This window comes from Perca fluviatilis, chromosome 12 (genome assembly GCF_010015445.1).
Source record: "Perca fluviatilis chromosome 12, GENO_Pfluv_1.0, whole genome shotgun sequence".
Classification (NCBI taxonomy): Eukaryota; Metazoa; Chordata; class Actinopteri; order Perciformes; family Percidae; genus Perca; species Perca fluviatilis.
In genome coordinates, this window is record NC_053123.1 from 29,584,183 (window position 1) to 29,603,637 (window position 19,455).

A 19,455-nucleotide genomic window follows, 5' to 3' on the forward strand; every position below is an offset into this window, starting at 1 on the left:
CTTTTAGTGCAAGTGAATTCCCAATTTGTACCTCCGCTATATGACTGGAGTGATACTGCCAGTGGGCCCTGCAATATTAAAGCTGGGGACGGCAGGCATTGGGCAAAACCCATAATAACCTTTCAGCATATTGTCACTCAAGTGGTCTGAGAGAAAACTAAACTTCTGCACCTCGTCTTGGCTCAGTTATTAGGCTTTAGAAAATCTTGCCCGTAACGGACGACTTTGGCCAATCACAGGTTATTTAAGAGAGAGAGCATTTCTACTGGCTGTTCTACAAATGCAGATGCTCGTGCATGTTCCTTCAGATGGTGAAAGCCTGATTCAGTGGAGTAATATCCTGCAGGAGTTGCTACACTTCCAGCCATTTACAAAATGGTATTTCAGCCACATCTTATGAAAGCTATTTTTGGCATAGGAGAGAACAATAATCCTTTATTAATTACACTCAAAATGACAAAAATTGTCTTTGTTATGAAGTAAAACTTATCCACTAGAAGAGCCTTCCGCTTTTCTGAGCTGGATGTTAATTATGTGCTGTAGCTTTTCTAATGTTTTAGACAGATATAGTAATAATAATAATAATAATAATTCAAAAGTCAATTTCAAAAGAAATTACATGTTTAATTTAAAAATGTAATATTTTCTTGAGTGCAGGCCCGTAAAGTCCTACACAAACCTAGGTGTGTATTTTATGTCCATATTCACACACAGTCCAAGTTGTATGAAGAAAAAAAAAAAAAACTCGATACACAGAAATTGGAGTTTTATACACAAAATTTTTATTCGGTTAAATAAAGCAACAATCGAATAAGAACCGAGGTGGGAAACATGGAGAAGGTGTGTAAAGGGAGCAGCCGGTACAGAGGCCTATCAATACACACAAACAAAAAAAATAAACCAAATATTTAAAACATTGTGATGACTTGCTCTGCATTTTTCGTATCAAGGCTCTTCTGACCTCGGCCAATCCTTACAGGTTACACAAGTAAAAATTAAAAAAAATACATACACACTCTACAATGTTCCTCTTATTTCTCCTAGTTACATGCTCATTTTTTTAATTCAGCATCAATAAAGTGGCACCAAACCGAGGCTGATTGTGGCCCGTGTTGGATTGTTTTACCCAGGGAAACATCACAGTTGCTAAATAAAAGTTACTCAGTCCTAGACTGAGATTAGATACGACAATGTAGAGTGAAAGTTGACGGGAGGAGAAAAGTGGCGAGCACATGGATTCATATTTACAAGACGTAATCTAGTTCGTAGCGGACGTACATGTTTTTCTCGTCGTTGTAGACTTGTGGGTAGTGAGCGATGAGGGCGTCCTGCGAGCCGATGTAGATGGAGTTGTAAATCTTCCAGTAGACGTCTCGCACCTTCCTGGCCGGATGGAACAAGCCCTGGAGATACAAGCAGCACAGTAGTAAGAGGCTTATTCACGGGGACGTGGCACTTTACTTATCCAACGCATTATTTTAAAGAGCTTGCTCCCTGATAATAAAAAATGTTTCACTGTTGCAACACATTTCCTTCCTCCGAGCATTATTCTATAAAACCAAAGTGGTACCAGTGGTGCCGTCACCATCCTGTGGACTTCTTTATTCACAAAACTCCATTCCAAAACTTGTTACCTACTTTAACAGTTATTGGACCAGAAGTACAATATATTTAACTAATCAATTGTTAATTTTATACCAGAAATGATGACATAAGTCAGTCACTCCAGAAAAACACAATTGCATAATTCAAAGCATTTTTTTCAAATACGGCGTACATTCGCCGCATAAATTGCCGATTTCCACACAAAATATGCGAGGCTTTCATGATTTCATAATCCCCGCATTTTCGTTGCAACAAACATATATCTTAGCAGAAAGATGAAAAATGTTGCGTTTACTTCACACAAGAGCAGCCATTTTCCCCTGTTGCCATGGGAACGTTATGAAGTGACATAATTATGCGACGTGAATATCAGGGGAATCACTTTTTTTCCCCCCTCTTTCTCATCAAACCAGTTTTTGCAAGTTCCCGCAATTTTTGTAAGTTCCCGCAATTTGATTGCATAAAATTGCATAATTATCTGGCATATTCCATTACATTTAAGAAAACATGCCGCATAATCAAGGATTTTTGCCCGCAACAATCACAAAAAAACTGAAGGACTGATAAGTGACCAGTGCTCAAAGTGACATCTACAAATTGGTTATTTTGTCCAATCAATTAGCACAAAATGATAAATAACGTGTAGTATAGTTTTGTATTTTGTCAAAAAATTGCAATCAAAAATAAAAAATAAAAAATAAATCTAGTTTTTGATAATATACAGATACATTTGTCAGTATTTTTTAAAAATGAATTCCTTCAAAATTAAAAAAAAAGGTTTTGGTCATCAGTCACTGAGGAATTATCATTAACAACTTAAATTTCTGGCCTATTTATTCTCTGCAAACTCCTTCCATATAATCTCTAATCAGGCGTCCATCTTTACCACTGGAGCTAACCCAGTTAGTGGTCCTCACCTGTAAGCAGTACTGCAGCATGCGGCAGGGCCCGATGGCCACCCTCAGCCCCTCCAGGGCACCCATAACCGCCTGGATCACATGAGGCGAGGTCTCAAACACGTTGGGCCACACGTAGTTAAGCAGGTGGTTGAGGGAGTCTTCACAGCCGAAACCGTAGACGCCCAGAGACATGTGCTGGACCACGGCGCTGGCTGTCTGTCGGTGGACCAGGTCTCTGCAGGAGGACACCAGTACACGGTCAACGGTTATTGGGGGAAATTACAAACCAGCAGCAACATGTTATGTACGTCAGACATTTTTAACCATCACTCCCTTGTGTTTTTACAACATCCATGTGACAAGGTAAGTATAGAGTGAAAGCTAAAGCAGGATGGTTGTGCGGAGACTCCACGCAGAGCTTGGCCTGAAGTTTATACTTGTGCTTTGGTGTGTGCGTCGATCTCTTTTAGAGAACAGCAGGGCCGGCATGCGTGCAGGAAAAGGAAAAGTTAACCCTCTCCTTGATTTCATGTTGTTTATGGAGAAGGAGAACCAGGAAATGAGTCGGGGGGGAAATGCAACGCTACCGAGCCACGGCCGAGCAGACCAATCAGTTGCGTCTGTGTCGCCGTGACGTGTAGTTAAATTTTTTGAGAGCTGCACGTCAGGCCACGGCGTAGGGTTCGTATCTACGGACGTACCCACAGCGTCGATTTAACGCAGAAGCATGAATTGGCCTTTAAGGGAAACCGAGGATACGAAAACCCTCGTCTTCAGAACTCACCTGTCCATGAGCGCGTCCTCCAGCAGCGGTGTGACGGCGTAGATGTAGTCCTTGCCCATCTCTCCGATGTACTCAAACAGGAAGGAGAGGGACTTGAGCACGCCGTTCTGCACGTTGAGTTCAGGCACGCGGTATTCGTTCATGAGCGCCGGCAGCACAGTGAACGGCGAACAGGTCTCGGCGACGATGGCGATGGCCACGGTCGTGCAGACTCGGTTCTGACGCTCCTGGACCTTCAGGTTATTGAGCAGCGTGGCCAAGACATCGTGGGGGCTGAGAGGAAGGAGAAAGGAAAGGGTTGGTTAAGAATACATTTGTAAAAAAAAAATAAAAAGGTTTGCTTTAAACTAACTAACTAACCAACTATAAAAAACACTGACTATTACAGGGTTTCTGCTAGCTTCACCAAGTTCAATTTTAGACATTTAATAGCACATAAAAATGCATTTAAATAAAACTTTCATTATCGTACAAAGTATGAAAGTTTGATGGAATACCAGACCTAGAATTCCTTTTTTCAGTACTTTTAAACAGTGTGCAATGAATAATTCCTTTTAGACTTCTGACAATGAGTGGATTTGTACATCAATTTAAGGAAATTAAATTTAATGCTGCACATTCCCTGAACAGAGAAAATTAAACTAACATAAATACAAAAAACACATTTGGTATTCATGAAGATCTCGATGGCGCTCACCCGATGGCTTTGGCGATGTAACCAAACGTGTTGACAGTAGCTCTGCGGATGGCCTTTTTGTGAGCCTTCAGCAGCTCCAGCAGTTCGAAACAAATCCTCATCCACTCCCTGGCCGACACATATTCAGCACCCCTAAAATATACACAACAAGTTAGGATACATATACGATGTACATATATACATATTTTTCCCCCCCCTCTCCCTTGCAGTTATCACTTCACACACACACACACACACACACACACACACACACACACACACACACACACACACACACACACACACACACACACACACACACACACACACACACACACACACACACACACACACACACACACACACACACACACACACACACACACACACACACACACACACACACACACACACACACACACACACACACACACACGTGTTTTTCCAACTCCCCTCAAACATGAAAACCGTGATCACCCAATAGGAATTGTAGATCATTCTACCCAATCACTAATAATACGTCCTTGTGTTTGTCAACTGTCCTGTCCAGTCCCGTCTTGTCAGTTCTGTTTTTGTCCCGTCTCACTTCCCTCTGTTGTTCTGTTCGTCACGTTTTATGTTTTATGTGTTACACTCCATATGTGGTGCTTTAATCACCCCCCTGCCCTTATATAGATCCAGGGTCTCACTAAAACAGGGTGAATGGTCACGGTGGGGCAACAGTTAATGCAAGTCTAAATCTGAATGGGACATACTGTGTATATAAAATATATTTCTTTATAATGAAAATAAAGTTGTCCTCCGAAGGATAAGGAAAAAAAAAATATATAAAATAAAAAAAGGATACATATACTAGTAAATACACCACAATCCGATCCATAGGATGTTAATCTGAGGTTTTATTTGACCCACCTGTCAGCGATCCTGCCCACCAGGTCGATACAGTTCTCCTGCACCTTCTCGTGTCGGTTCTTCAGGATGGGAGTCAAACGAGGAAGCAGGTCTTTGATCGGCGGAGTCATTTTGTGCATACCTGCAATGAGAAGAAAGATTATCCAACAGCTATCCAAAAGTGTCCTTTTCTAAACCCCGAATCAAAAGCTAAAAACGGAGTTATCCCTGGAAATGCACCGATTGTTGATGCAATGAGGAGACCTACCGATGACGTTAACGATGGCCTTCAATGCTCCCAGGATGCTACCCAACACCTCCGGGTACTCCTCTCCCAGGTACTCGTACAGCACCACACCCAAGTGACCCATCAGCTTCTCCTGCAGCGACGGACAAACAGAACAGCCGTTAGTTTTCTAAAACACGTTTTACGGTTGGGTCTTTGAGTCTGCGTGTGTCTTCGTAGTTTACCTCCTGGCAAGTCTTCATGACCACGGCCGTGCGGGAGATCAGGTCGGCAGCCTGCTGACGGACTTTGGCGGACTTGTTGTTGAGACGCCACAGCACCGTACCACAGATCTGAGGCAGGTAGGGTTTCACGCGCTTCCCGAGGGCGTTCACCACTGTGCCGAAACCATTAAGCATCACGGAGTCCTGGAGAAAATAGAGATGGGGTGACATTAGCAAAACGGAAACACTCCGCAAGGACAGGGTTCACCTTGCACTCGAAAAATCTGGACTTTGCATCATTTACATCCTCCCTCTCACCTCGGTCGTCTGTTCCTGGAAGGCGTACAGGATACCGTCGATCAACTGCTCCTCCAGCTTGTGGTCGATGTCCGCTGCACCCAGGTTGCCCATGATCTTCTCGATGGTCTCCATCACCATCTTTCTGTACTGCTCCGCCTCGTCTTTCAGGTCGTCAACGATGCGAGAAATGATCTCTGCTGCTCCAACTTTGTTGGCCAGCTCCACTGTGGTGTCCACCAACTGTTCGGGAGAAAGGACGGTTCAAAAAAATCATGTGTGGGAGGCGTGCAAACGCTATAGAAAATCCCAAACCGTTAAGATCACAAGATTTCTTGTTTAAAGAGTGAGCTCTGGTGAGGACAACGGTAAAATTCCTCCAGTATGGCAAAACTATTGTTTTTTAACTTGAAAGTTTCGAGTTTAGGCAAAAATACACTTATGCCACACAACTGTACAAAACAGTTGATGGCTCTTGACATTAAGTGAAGCAGCACACATCAAACCACAACATTTTAAAATGACATAATTTGAATCACGTTTTGGGACATGATGCAAACTCATATGATTGCCTAATTGTAACCAACGGGTGCAGGTTGAGAACAGACGAGGAATAAACATCAGGTCTGATAGCTCTCGTGTTGGTGTTAATCTAGCGAACGACTAGCCCTGATCTGAACCACGGACTGGTTGAACAGGCGAGAATAGTTCGCAGGAAGCAGCCTACATCTTAATCTAATAAAGACAGGCAGTGGCACGTTGTTAGTAAGTAGTGAAAGTTTTGCTGAGCGCATGGGTTGCGAAGTGTTTCTGTGACTATATACACACACACTTCAGGATTTAAATCCCATGTAAAAAGGTAATTATATTGACCCAGTGTCACAGGAATGGACAGTCAAGTTGTTATAAGATATTTTTAGGCATTTTGAGTTACACACGAACTTCTGTTTGCTAACCTGTCTGTAGTTACGTCTGTCCAGAGCCATCCTGTGCTGCCAGAAGTGCTTGAAGAAGGGGGGCAGGATCTCCGTCTTAATGTAGTTGGCTTCTACACCGTCCGTGCCGCAACACTGCTTCACCACCTATGAGACAAAAAAAAGCACAAATGCAGGTCAGAGAAGGAAGCGGAGGACATCAACAAGGTTTCAGTGTTTCTTTGGACCTCTTGCATTCGAGTTCAGACACAATGCTGATTGGCCCGGTGTAACCAACGGGTGCAGGGTGAGAACAGAGTAGACGCAGTTATCAGCTCCGCTAATTCTCATGCTGGTGTTCATCTAGCGACGTACTAGCCCTGACGCAACCATGTAGTGGCTGAACAGGCGAGAATGAGTCGCAGGGAGTCGGCTAACGTTCATAGAAGCATGTTTTTTTGGCTACAGAAGTATGCAAGACAAGTTATTCTTCCCCTCGCTTACCTTGAGTACAATCTTCTTCATCTCCTCGTCAGGGGACTGGAACTCTCGGATGAGGATAAGCATCACCTCTCTGGTGTAGTAGTTTGCATACTCGGCGTCCATCAGTGGGATCAGGTAACCGATAGCTTTCAGGAAAGCAGCCAGACCCTGGTGACAAAGAATGACAAAAAGTATTGTCAATACAAACTCTGCTTACGAATTGTAGATAATATTGTTAATAATCAATGCATTTGTCTGATGCTCCCAATGAGACTTTATAGCAAGCAAACATCCACCCTAAAGTAACAAAAAATTGCCGGTGCAACACAGATGTCTTCTTACTTTAGTTTTATTTTTTGTAATTTAATAAAAAAAAAAAGAAAAAAAAAGTGCGTAACAGTGACTAACGTTTCGATGTAGGGTTATATAGATTTTTTTGTTACTTTACACTGTTTTGTCGTGCCTTGGTTTCACTGGATTGTTGTGGTCTGCAGAAGCGCAGAGAACTCGTTTTTTTTTTACCCAATATCCACCCTGTTCTTCCCTCCAATAACTTGACTTCTTACCTTTCCTCTGTGCTGTCTGATACCCTTCCAGAGCGGCTTGAGGACCGAGTCAAAGGATTCGATACCGTAGGGCGTAGCAGCTTCAGCGAGGGCAGCGATAGCCAGGGCACTGATGGTCCTCACCTTCTGCTGCTCGTCCACCAGACCTGTGGCGTCACACGGTGAGAAACAGCCGTCAGAGGTTGAACACATTTCATTCGCGCCATTATGACAACGTTTACCAAACTGCATCTGCAGGTTTCGCACAACTTAAATCAAATTGAGATTTGCGAAATAATCATTTGTGAAAATAAAACCTAAAAAAGGCTGTAATGAACTGCATTTAAGACTTTAAAAAAGGAAAGAAAAAAAAAAAAATCAAGTCTGCAAGGACCTGCAAACACCATTAAATGCAAACATGACTGACCGTGTTCGATGATCTCCACCAAGCTGCGCAGGTGGGGCAGAATGGCGCAGCCCATGAGGATGGCGATCTGCTGCACGATCTTGATGCCCGTGTGCCTGGCCTGCCAGGACTTCTTGCTTTTACACACAGCTTTGAGAAACGGCAGGAGAGAGGGAATACCGAGAGCAGAGGCCACCACGGCGAAGGCTCGGGCTGTGGTGTTTCTGACGTACTCGTCCATGTTGTCGATATCGGGTCGCATTGTGGAGATCATCGTAGCCAGACCGGCCGCCTGAGACAGACAGAAGGAGCCAAATGTCAAACATCTGAGGCAGATCTCCAGACATTTAGTGACCGATTGAAATCACAGACAAAACCATTATATTTCACAATAAACTTCAATAATGTTGGGGATGACACTTGGCTAAAGTGGCAATTAAAATGAAAATCTATCCATCCATGTAAATTCTGCTGTCAGAAATACAAAACACAGGAATAACCAATATAACCCATGACAGCACCAGTCAGCAGACTCACAACTGACAACAGAATGTGTACTTGCTTTAATTCAAGAGGTCAACAAGTCTGCATAAATTCAACAGTGGCAACAAATAATAAAAAAAAAAAATCTAAATTCTGTCAATTGAATATCTGATTGTAACCAACGGGTGCAGGTTGAGAACAGACGAGGAATAAACATCAGGTCTGATGGCTCTCGTGTTGGTGTTAATCTAGCGAACGACTAGCCCTGATCTGAACCACGGACTGGTTGAACAGGCGAGAATAGTTCGCAGGAAGCAAGAGTGAGCATATAAAAAAAAATTTAATAAAAAAAGTGCCCCATATTACCTTTGCCAAGTTGGAGATGATTTCTCTGCCTTCTACTCTGGCATAGTAGTCCTCATCAATCAGCAGGGGCTCAATCACCACCAGGATCTGGACACAAAGAGGACAGTTAGGGAAGTTGGTAAAGTTCCTCACACACAATCCAGAAAAACAAGCTCAGATCTTTTTCACGCGGAGCCTACCTTGTGTACGTATGGTCGAACCAGGTCATCCAGTTTGTAGAGAATGCGGTCAATGACTTTAACCAGCAGATGGCGCTCCTGGTCCTCCAGGGTGGGCGACATGAGTAAAGGCAGGATCTGATTGAACAGGGGGCCTGCTCCAAATTCACGAGCTTTATCTGTGATCTGACGCAGAGCAGCCTGGAGACGAGAGAGAGAGGAGAGGATTAATCACAGACTTGACAGACAGATTGACTTCAGTCTTAACAGATCGGGTGATTTCTGTCTGCGGCTCCCAGCAGCGTGATGTTTAGCACTTAAACCTCTGCTGAAAGCTGCAGCTCCCCTGAGGGGAGATTCTTTAGCAAGCAAATATTCACACTGCAGCCACATGCAGGCTCAGTGCTGGGTGTTGATCTTGCATAGGTGCCGTTGTTGTGCTTAATGCGACTACCAACCACTCGGCAGATTTAGGACATTAGAAGAAATGGAGGAGCTCGAGGAGAATGTAGGGACATTTGGGGACCGTTTTTTAATGAAAAGGGACACTGGAAATAACTGCAACAAACCTTTCTCATGGGCGGCGTTCCATTTTTAATTTTCAGCAGCAACTTCATGATCTTTCTCTCTTTCTGCTCCTCAGGGCTCAGCGTGGATTCGTCCACCTCAACCTAACACAAACATACAGAGCTAGCCATTAACACACATGTTGCAATTCAGAGAATTTTTTTTTGTGTTGTGCGCACAAATTTGATGCTCACCAGCAGTTTGTCAAAATACTGGATGTCATCGGGCTTGAGGAAGGGGAGGTTTCCGGAGGGCTGGTCATTCATCTGTTTCGTGGTGCGGTCCTCCACTTGCATGTGGAAGCCCGTCATGCCTCCAATGGGCGTAGGCGTGGCCGACAGCTTACGGGCCGGAGTTCGGATCGGCACGTAGCCTGCTGGGGGAGGCAAGACCTGTGGAGAAGATCAAGAAACCGTCAGTTACGTGACCACTTTAATTTACATTTACCCATGCTTTTGTCACTAGAGAATTAAAAAAAAGGGGGGGGTGGGACCTTGTATCCCTCTGGGAACATGGCGTCAAGCTCGTCGTCGGTGAGAGGCCGGTTCCTCTCATCAATCTCCCTCTCCCACCTCCACGCCTGCAGCTGCTCTGGGGTCATGCTCATCAGGTGACCTGAAGGAAACCGAAGAGGAAACCGATTTTAAAACCCAGTTGACCATCAAGGGACTTGAGGATCCTTGTGGCTACAACATAGCTTCTGCAAATGTGGTTCCTTTTTTTTTTTTTTACTCGCTGAATACAAACAAAGACCACAAGGATGGTAGACATAAAAAAAAAAAAAAGAAATAAAGAAGCAAAACCAAAATGATAATGCACCAAAATGTTAAGGCTTGTTTACCTGGTGTTGGGGTAGCCATGTTCATAGCTGGCGTGCCTATGGGCGTTTTTCCCGGGGTAAGTAGTGGTGTTGAGGAGCCCATCTGACTGGCAGGGGTTTCATCCCACCGAGACTTCCTCTTACTGGCCCCCGGGGTCGGAGTCTCGCCCACGGACTCGTCTCCTCGGTCTGTGCGTGGCGTTTCGGCCCAGCCACTCCCGTGTCCCGGGGTCTCCCTTTCCGTCTTCGGGGTTTCGTCCCAGCGGTTCTTGCGCACGCTTCCTGTGGCTCCACCGTGACCAGGCGTGGCATGGCCGGGCGTGTCCCTGCCAGGGGTGGCGGCGCCAGCAGGTGTGTGACTGGGAGTGGGGTCCCACATGCGGGTACTGGGAGTGGCCCCCGGGGTCTCGCTGCCTTTAGGGCGGCCAGGGGTTTCATCCCATCGGGTGCTGGAAGGCGTGTGTGCGGGGGTGTGTCCTGGGGTGTGTCCCGGAGTCTACAAAGGAGCAGAAACAAAGAAAATATGAGATGTAAAAACATGAGTGAGAGAATCTACAACTTCAAAATAGTTGTCCTATATGACTGGATTCCCTCACATTACCAAGTTACGTTACGCTGGAGTACTTATGAGGAATTAACTAGAGTAGATCTAGCCACTACAAGGCACCCAAGTTATCCACCAAGCAGTAAGAGGCTGAAACTTCAGCTCACCTCAGAAGAGGAGTCGGCCTGGTCCCAGGTGGAAATCTTTTTGGGTGTAGTATTACCGGTAGTTGGGGTTTGGTCAGCTGTCTGGTCCCAGCGACGCTTACGTTTTGCGGCGGCGGCTGCGGCGGCGGCAGCTTGTGAGGCGGCGGACCCGTTGACAGCTTTCAGGTCCCCAGATTTGGCCTTCTCTGCCAGCTGCTGACGAATCTCTCTCTACAAGTAAAAATGCTCAAAACGTGAGAAAAATAAACGATGCAACAAAACACAGGACTCTATATCTGACAACTTCACATTGAACCCTCATGCCCTCCTCGGTCATTTTTGTACATTTTTCTCAAGTTTTTTTTGTTTTCATTTCGTGATCATTTTTGCTGCGTTACTGCTTATGGCATGACATTTTGTAGGAACCTCTTTTCAGCCAAATTTTTTAAATCCAGTGTTTTTTACTCTTACATGTCTTTTATACTTAAATGATTCATTTTGTACCCTTTGGACACCTTCGTGGCAAAAATGTCCACGCACACAAAAACTGTTATTAAATCATCATATATCAATATTTTTTTCTGCTTTTTTCATAAATCACTTAAACAACTTCTAACCTAATCAAAACCACCAACAATTCAATCATTTTCAGGATTTTAACCCTTTAAATGCCAGTTTATGCATTTGAAGTATGTCATTATTTATATAAAACAAAAAAACAAAAACACACAAAAAGTGATTTTTTTCCCATATAATGAATAATATGTAGATGGGGCTTTGGTGGTGATTAGTGGCTTGGATATGTCAAAGATAAGCAACAAAACTGATTTGATTGCATTAGTATTTTTTATGTAGTTCCAGATACTCCCTCTGGACACCTTCGAGGCAAAAATGGCCCCATTGACTTCCATTATAACCACATGTTTTGATCTCACTGCCTTTACAGTATAAAACCATGCATTCTGTAATGTCAGCATTTCATTTGGAAGAAAACTAGTCATATTTGACATTTTTACAGTATTTCACCAGTTTCAACCATTTTGCCCTTGTAGGCCAATGCATGAAATTATAGTTATATTATGGAGCTCTGTGTGTGACCATTATTATAAAAAATATTGATATATGATGATTTAATAGCAGTTTTTGTGTGCATGGACATTTTTGCCATGAAGGTGTCGAGAGTAAGTTTTTTTTTTAAGGAGGGCATGAGGGTTAAAAAAATAATAAAAAACCTGGAAATAAATTGCAGTAAAAGAAAACCCGAGCGGCTGCTCACCTCCTCTTTTGACAGGTTCTGCTCCAACATGACGTCCACGTACGACCTGACTTGCAGCTTGGGGTCCGGCGTTTTGCCCCCTGCGCGAAAGAGCACGAACAAGAACAAAGGACACTCATCAGTATACACCCTAGGGACCCAAGTTATTACAAACACAGCAAGCACAACACAGCCAGCTAACCCAGACTCTCTTTACCAACAGATTAACTTACGTTCCTGTTTTTATAAACAGCTGATTCACAAATCATTCCTAGCGAATTACATACAAATTTACATACATTTGTCTTTCTTACATACAGTCATATCATTCTAAATGATAAACAAGCAGATACATAGAGAGAAGAGCTGAAGTTGAGGTGCTTTCTTAAAGTGGATTAAGAAGTTATAGCCATCACTGATGCAGGGGTCCTGGGCTGTGCTCTTCAGAATACGTACACTTTCAGTGCCAAGGGTCCCTCTGCAGTCTGACTTCAACCGGCAGAAAAGAAGCCTAGAAAATTTCTCTTTACCATTAGTAACACTTTGGAAAAGGGTTTGAACTCACACACAACAGTATACCACCTGTGTTGCATTGATTTACAGCACTCAAAAAAAAACAAAAACAAGGCATCTTCTTGGGGTATAACCACAAAACTAGAAAAATAAATCATATGGCGACCATGTGGCCCAGTTCCCAATTGTTCATACTAGCATATCAAAATGGAGTAAAGAATTTGAGGCTACATCTAGGAATGACATTTGCACATGATGTGAGCATCTACGCTAGCATTCAAATATAAAAATGAGGCAAAAACAAAATGATGATTAATCTAGCCCAACTGTCAGAAATATGACAATACGACATGCCAGAGCCACATTGACTTGTCATAACAGCAGTGGTTATTATCCCAATCATTTTACATTTAGATCTTGACTTCATTTTCAGGACAAAAGGCGACTGATAAAATATGTAGTCCATTATTTGGGCAGTCGTTTTCCATCATGAAATAATGGGATTCCCTTTTTTTTTTTTATCTAAATTTGTATGAAATTGATAAGCCAAATAATAAAAACTTAAAAAAGGCTCTTGGGGTGTGAGGTTTGTTGTAGCTGGGCTGGGATTCCCCTCAGAGGCCCCAAACAAGCAGCCAGTGGACCCTGACCAAACTGACAAGTGCACAGTTCTCTGTGTTCCCCATAACCTACACAGGATGAGTTGCTGCACCCTTAACAGAGTGCAGTACAGGACTGGCAAAGCAGTACTGCTGTAGGAGAGAAATTAAGGACAGTTAGTATGGGCCTGTGGTATTGTGGTACACAATTTTCTTGATAACATATTTCTATTTTACAGAGAGAGTTGTAAAATAAAAATATATTTACACAACAACTTTGTACAAAGAGCGCTCTCTACATGCAGGCTTCAGACAAGCCCTACCTAGACCACACCTGAAGCACTCGGGCCATTTAAGCTCATACGGTCGGCGAATGTGAAGATGCAATAAAAATGGAAAGAAAGATCAACTAGCTGGGTCAGGCTCTTGCATGGGTCTACTCGCACGATTCTATTTCCAGGAACAGTTTTTACGTCCATTTATTATAAAAATTTATAAATTCATTAACCTAATCTTCAGGTCTATAAGAAAAGCTGGTTACAACCTCACTTGTCACCTTTCATATCTACCAAGTTTGACAAGCCAACAGAGGTGAAGACTCTTGAATTACAGCCCAGACGAAGAGAAACTGGGAAGGCAAATTAGACCGGATTATGACCAGATATATGATCCTAAGTTGACTACGCCAAAGGCCCCAGCATTTCTCTCTTCACTGCCTGCCTTGGGACCTAAAACTGTCTGAGGGAGCAGGTTGTTGTGGTTTTTAAAGTTACTGAGCTTGGCATGGCATAGCACAGTTCATTGGCAGGTTAAATACACCTTAGCTAACCCTCAAACTTAAATTCCTCATCCTCATATGCTACGACAAAAGGACACTGCCCTTTCCCCATCATTATTTAGGCTGAAGCCAACATGGGATTGTTAACCCTTCGACTCACATACAACCTATCTGCGACCCACGTTTGTTAGGTGTGAATTAATTAATTGAACATTGAAGAACCTAACCACCTCTCCCACTGAAAATGCATGGCAGCCCTACAGTCGGTTTCAATTTATTTTATTGCACGCACCAGGATAAAACGTTGATTTTTTTGCACATCGTGAAAATATTTTTCCAAACCAGAATACTTAAGAGAAACTTTGAGCCCACACTGACATTTGTTGCAAAGTTGAAAGTCGATACATATGTAGATCATATATTAGGAAGAAAACGTACAATGACACAAAATGTTCTTGGACCACAGAGGACGACCACGGGGAAGGCATCAAGTCTGGGAAGCAAGCTATCGCATTGTGGTCGAAGGGTTAAAAACAGCAAAACTATGGGTGTGAAACCATTGGTAGTCATGGGGGCCACAAAAAAGTGAACCGTGAAAAAGGGGGAACAAATAGGGAAGATGTAATGAAGTCAAAAAACATAAAAATTTACCATCTGCAAAAGGGTCGAGACGCTCAGGTGAGATGATCATCTGTCTGCGCCGGGCTTTGTATTCATCTTCCCGCTCTGCGATCTTTGGTGGACGATGCTCTGCAAACGGGTCGTACTGCAAAACAAAGACGGCGTATAGCGTGTAAGTGTATTTCTAAACTGAAAAGTAAAAGACACTTTCCATGGAACAAAAAACACTGCTTGAAATCTGCTTTATTCTATGAGATCACATAACTCAAATAATCTATTTCATAGCAGGAACACAGGGATGAAAGTAGAGATGGCCAGATACCATTTTTTTGCTTCCCGATAGCGATTCCAACACCTGAACTTGCGTATCGGCCGATACTGTGTACCGATCCGATACCAGGGTGTCATATATTTTATTATGTTTTAACAACTGTATACTACTATCCCTGTATGGATGTGATTTATATATCTCTGTTGTCAGTCTGGCTCAGGTTAAACTCTCTGTGAAACATGAACGAACAAAAACAATGAACGCCACAGAACTTTCTTTTATTCTCCAGAATGATAGTCAGTTATAACGGGAAAAGAACATAAATAAAAATACTTTAACGTAGATTTTCTTTAGGGCTTTATTACGTGGTATCAGAGCATAAACTCCAGCACTTCCCGATACCAGCGTTTAAGGCAGTATCGGAGCAGGTACCCTCTACTGGTATCGGAACATCTCTAGATGAAACAATGATGTTTAAGACCCAATAAATCGACACATACTTGCTCGTCTGACTGAGGAATGGCATTGAGTATCGCCACTGGTGCATGGTACCCTGGCTTCTTTTGTCCCAATAAGCTTGTTGTTGAATCCTCTTCATCATCCTGAGGAAAGAAAGAGAAACAAGAGTCTAGTCAAATCTCACCAAAAGGCAAGACTCTCCTAGCTCATATGCAACAAGCAAAGCAGAGCAGTCAAGCTCCAAAAAAAAATAAAAAAAATAAAAATAAAAAAAACCTGTGGAATTGGGATAGAACAAGGTAACGGTAAAAAGTAACCGTACTATAACACTATTTGGATAAAGGAAGATCTGTAGTTTACATTAAAAAAGACTTTGCAACTTCTCTGGATAAATATTTGTATGAAATAGATAGGAAAATACTTACTTCCTCCTGTTCATTGGCAGCGATTGAAGTGACATAACCAGCAAAACGGCTGTCGCTGCCTCCGTAGATCTCCTGGTCATAAAAGCCAGTGGAGTCCAGGCCCACGCCCTGATCTCCCTCCTCCAGCAGGGTAGCCTTCATCCCCTGGATCTCCAGGATCTGGGCCTCGATGTCTACAGGGACATCAAGAAAACAAACGAGAGGGTGAGAAATGACATTCATAACCAACAAATCTGACTCTGCGCTACAAAAATGTTTAAGACCAATTACTTACGAGCAGTGGTGGAATGCAACTAATTACAATTGCTTAAGTACAAATGTGAGGTACTTTGGATTTTATTTTTTAATGCCACTTTCTACTTCTACGCCACTACATCTCAGAGGGAAACATTGTACTTTTCTACTCCACTACATTTATCTGACAGTATAGTTACTTTACAAATTAAGATTTTTGAACACAAAGGAAATGAAGATATTGTTAAACATGTTTGGTTATAAATTAAACTACGCAACAGATTATACAAATACAGTGTTAGCGGAATCTTAACTGGAAATGATGGTCGAGACTTCGCACATGACGAGTCCGATGATTTTAGATTAAATGCAGCTTTATTCAACATTGAACACAGGAGATAACCATGTGTACACACACACAAGCTGCATGAACCCAGAGTGTCTCTCTGATCCTAGGATTGAACATACATTTTATACTTTCTGGGGCCACCCACCAGCAAACCCTTATTCATGACCTCATTATAAACAACCGTGAGGTCCCCATACTCCGTTAGACTCGGATCTCCTGTAGGCCCCACCAAAGGTCATAGGTTTACCTGAACTTTCGTATCGTAACATTACCTAAGTTGGTATTCAGCTATAGGCTTTCAGAAGACATAACAACTCATGGACAGATGATCATCAGGGCCTCTTTGCAGGTTATTTTCTCAGACCCAACATCTGGATCAGATCCAACCTTTGCTTACACATAGGGCTTCTTTGCATCACTGACCAATAGTTCACCTCTGAAATCCTACATAGCCCTTCATGAAACACATTATAGAACATATGAAATATGAAAATACAGTTGAAGAACTGCAGGCTTGATTATTCCACCTATCATACATCTGAAACAATTAGCTGGTTAATCAATTAGTAGTAAATTGGAAACTATTTTGATCATTTGGATAGTTTTTCACAGTTCCAGCTTCAGAAATGTGAAGATCTGCAGCTTTTCATCAATTATTTAATTGTATTAGTAATACTAATAATAATGTTGAGGTTTGGTCTGTCTGTGGACAAAACCAACATTAGGAAAACTGTCAATTTGTGACATGTCTCACTTGTTTTTTTGGGGCTATTTAGGCCCTCATTTATATAGGACAGCTGAAGACCTGAAGCAAAGCAAACAAACAATCGATTCATGGATAAAATTATCAGCAGATTAATCCAAAACGAAAATCCATTAGTTGCAGTCTGATTCAAAATGAGCTCAGCTCAACCAACTACAAGAGTAAAATCCTGCTTTTACATTATTAATGCATGAGTAACAATAATCTAATGATATAATATATAATAGTGTAACAGTCACAGGGGACATCATTCTGCATCGAGTCATTCTTCATAATATTTCCAGATTATAATGATACTTTTACTAAAGTAAGGTCGGAGGACGTTTTTGTAACAGTATTTACACAATGTGGTTTTGGTACTTTCACTTAAGTAAAGGATCTGAATACTTCCTCCGCCATTTCTTTTACTTAAGTGTTTAAATTAAGTAATTGTACTTGTAGTGGAGTCTTTACAGAGTGTACTTAGTAGACCAACGTTACTTTACTAAAGCAAGGATCTGAATGTCTTCCACCACTTCTTTTGTTTGAATGAAGTACTTTTACTTAGTTAGTGGAGTATTCTCACAGTGTGTATTATTAACGTTACTTTTAATTTAGTAAAGGATCTGAATACTTCTTCCACCGCTGATTACAAGATATAGAGGCAATAACCTTTAACGTGACACAAATAGCTTAGCTAGCTACCATTTCGATGCACGTAACATTATGGGTAACGTGTGGTCAAGTGTTGTGGTTATATGAAGCTATTGCTAACCGGGCTAGCCAAACGGGATCCATATTCGCATTTAAAACGACAACAATAGTGATTAGATAATGTAATAGTTATAAAATAAAACCTAGGCCTCGATATTAATGTGATCACGTCGACCAGTCTGGTGGCGAAGTTGCATATAAACATCCATAAAGGGGCAACTCTTGCACGTTGACGGTAACCGACTAGTAGCTAAGCTACAAAGCCATCAACCAGCGCCATTATCTCAGACGTCCGCGTTGCGTCGTTCCACGGCCTGCTGCTTATCGCGTTTTAAAACTACTGATTCATGCGTGGGAATTTGCTCCGAACACCGCAACATTTCCTACATCATCCCGCGACACATCCTAGCATGAAAAGCAATCGGAAACTGAAGCGATTTAGTGTTGTTTTGCAAATAATTTACCTTCGTGCGTTTTGGCGATCTTCGCCATTTTGGTGGTGGTTGTTCGAGTCTGAAACCGGAAGCGTGTTAATCCAGAGTTCCGTTACCAAGAATAAACCATGCCCCCTTTTATAAAAGAAGGAAAATAAAACAATATAGGCCTATATCCTACACATTTATATTTCTCCAAATGTAGAGATATTGAAAACGAATGTAATTTTTGCAATAATAAACCAGAATCTGTAACGCATTTATTTTTACCATTGTATTCATTCAGTTAGGCTACTTTTTGGACTCGAACGACACATTACATATTATGTTAAATGAATCATAACAAAAAAATATATCATTTTATATTTTTAACATGAGAAATATAACATTTTAATTAATTGAAAAACTACTGGTTTTATTTGGTAAGTTTTACTAAGGCCAAAAGTTAGCCACAATTTTACTGTTTTGTGGATTTATTTATTTAAGTTTATTTGAATAGGGACAAGTATGTTACAACACTCATGTAACATACTGCAACATTTTAGCCGAAGCTAATTCTCAATGTCAGTCCCTAGTGTGAATATATTAAGACTCTCAAACTTATAAACCCTAAAACAAAGTAACAAAACTGCATGCCTTACTATAAATCCTTATTATTGAAGTTTATTTATCTCCATTATACGTTTTTATTAACATTATATTTTATTTATTTTTATTTTAAGTCATATTGTATCATTGAAATGTATCATTGAATGATTTTTTTTCTTCAATAAAGATGTTTTTAAATAATAAGAGCTCAAATGAATATATCAGGAATTACATACACCTGCTTTAACTCACAGCCCACAGCAAGATTATTTACTTTATGGAGAAATGAATTGGCAATAAATCTGCCACGGTCTTATAAACAAAGTTAAAAAGGTTTCCTCTAAAATCTTGCAACAAAGACAATAGAGAGATTTAGACTTGATATTGAATATTCTTGTACTTTCTCTGAACTGGAAGAAGAAACAACCTGTCATTTATT

At 41.8% G+C, this 19,455-nt stretch overlaps 1 protein-coding gene across 5 annotated transcripts; it reads right to left on the minus strand.

Moving 5' to 3' along the window:
- Window positions 1-759: 759 nt before the first annotated feature.
- sf3b1 (splicing factor 3b, subunit 1) lies at window positions 760-18,555 on the minus strand. Of its 5 annotated transcripts, XM_039818359.1 has the most exons (24): window positions 18,459-18,486; window positions 15,956-16,128; window positions 15,572-15,673; window positions 14,831-14,945; window positions 12,311-12,390; window positions 11,056-11,265; window positions 10,366-10,840; window positions 10,018-10,139; window positions 9,719-9,916; window positions 9,527-9,628; window positions 8,979-9,158; window positions 8,800-8,886; window positions 7,972-8,242; window positions 7,566-7,711; window positions 7,021-7,167; window positions 6,559-6,684; window positions 5,624-5,845; window positions 5,327-5,509; window positions 5,124-5,235; window positions 4,877-4,997; window positions 3,986-4,117; window positions 3,289-3,561; window positions 2,523-2,739; window positions 760-1,403 (listed from the first exon to the last, which is right to left on the minus strand). In XM_039818359.1, exons 1-24 carry the CDS (start codon window positions 18,484-18,486, stop codon window positions 1,245-1,247), a joined length of 3,981 nt encoding a protein of 1,326 aa, XP_039674293.1. In that variant the 3' UTR covers window positions 760-1,244. The 5 variants fall into 5 exon arrangements, with proteins under 5 accessions (XP_039674293.1, XP_039674294.1, XP_039674297.1 ...); XM_039818360.1 differs by lacking the exons at window positions 14,831-14,945; window positions 15,572-15,673; window positions 15,956-16,128; window positions 18,459-18,486 and adding an exon at window positions 12,746-14,681 and having other exon boundaries at window positions 1,245-1,403; XM_039818363.1 differs by lacking the exons at window positions 760-1,403; window positions 2,523-2,739; window positions 3,289-3,561; ... (14 more) ...; window positions 10,366-10,840; window positions 11,056-11,265 and adding an exon at window positions 12,746-12,800 and having other exon boundaries at window positions 18,459-18,555.
- Window positions 18,556-19,455: the final 900 nt, after the last annotated feature.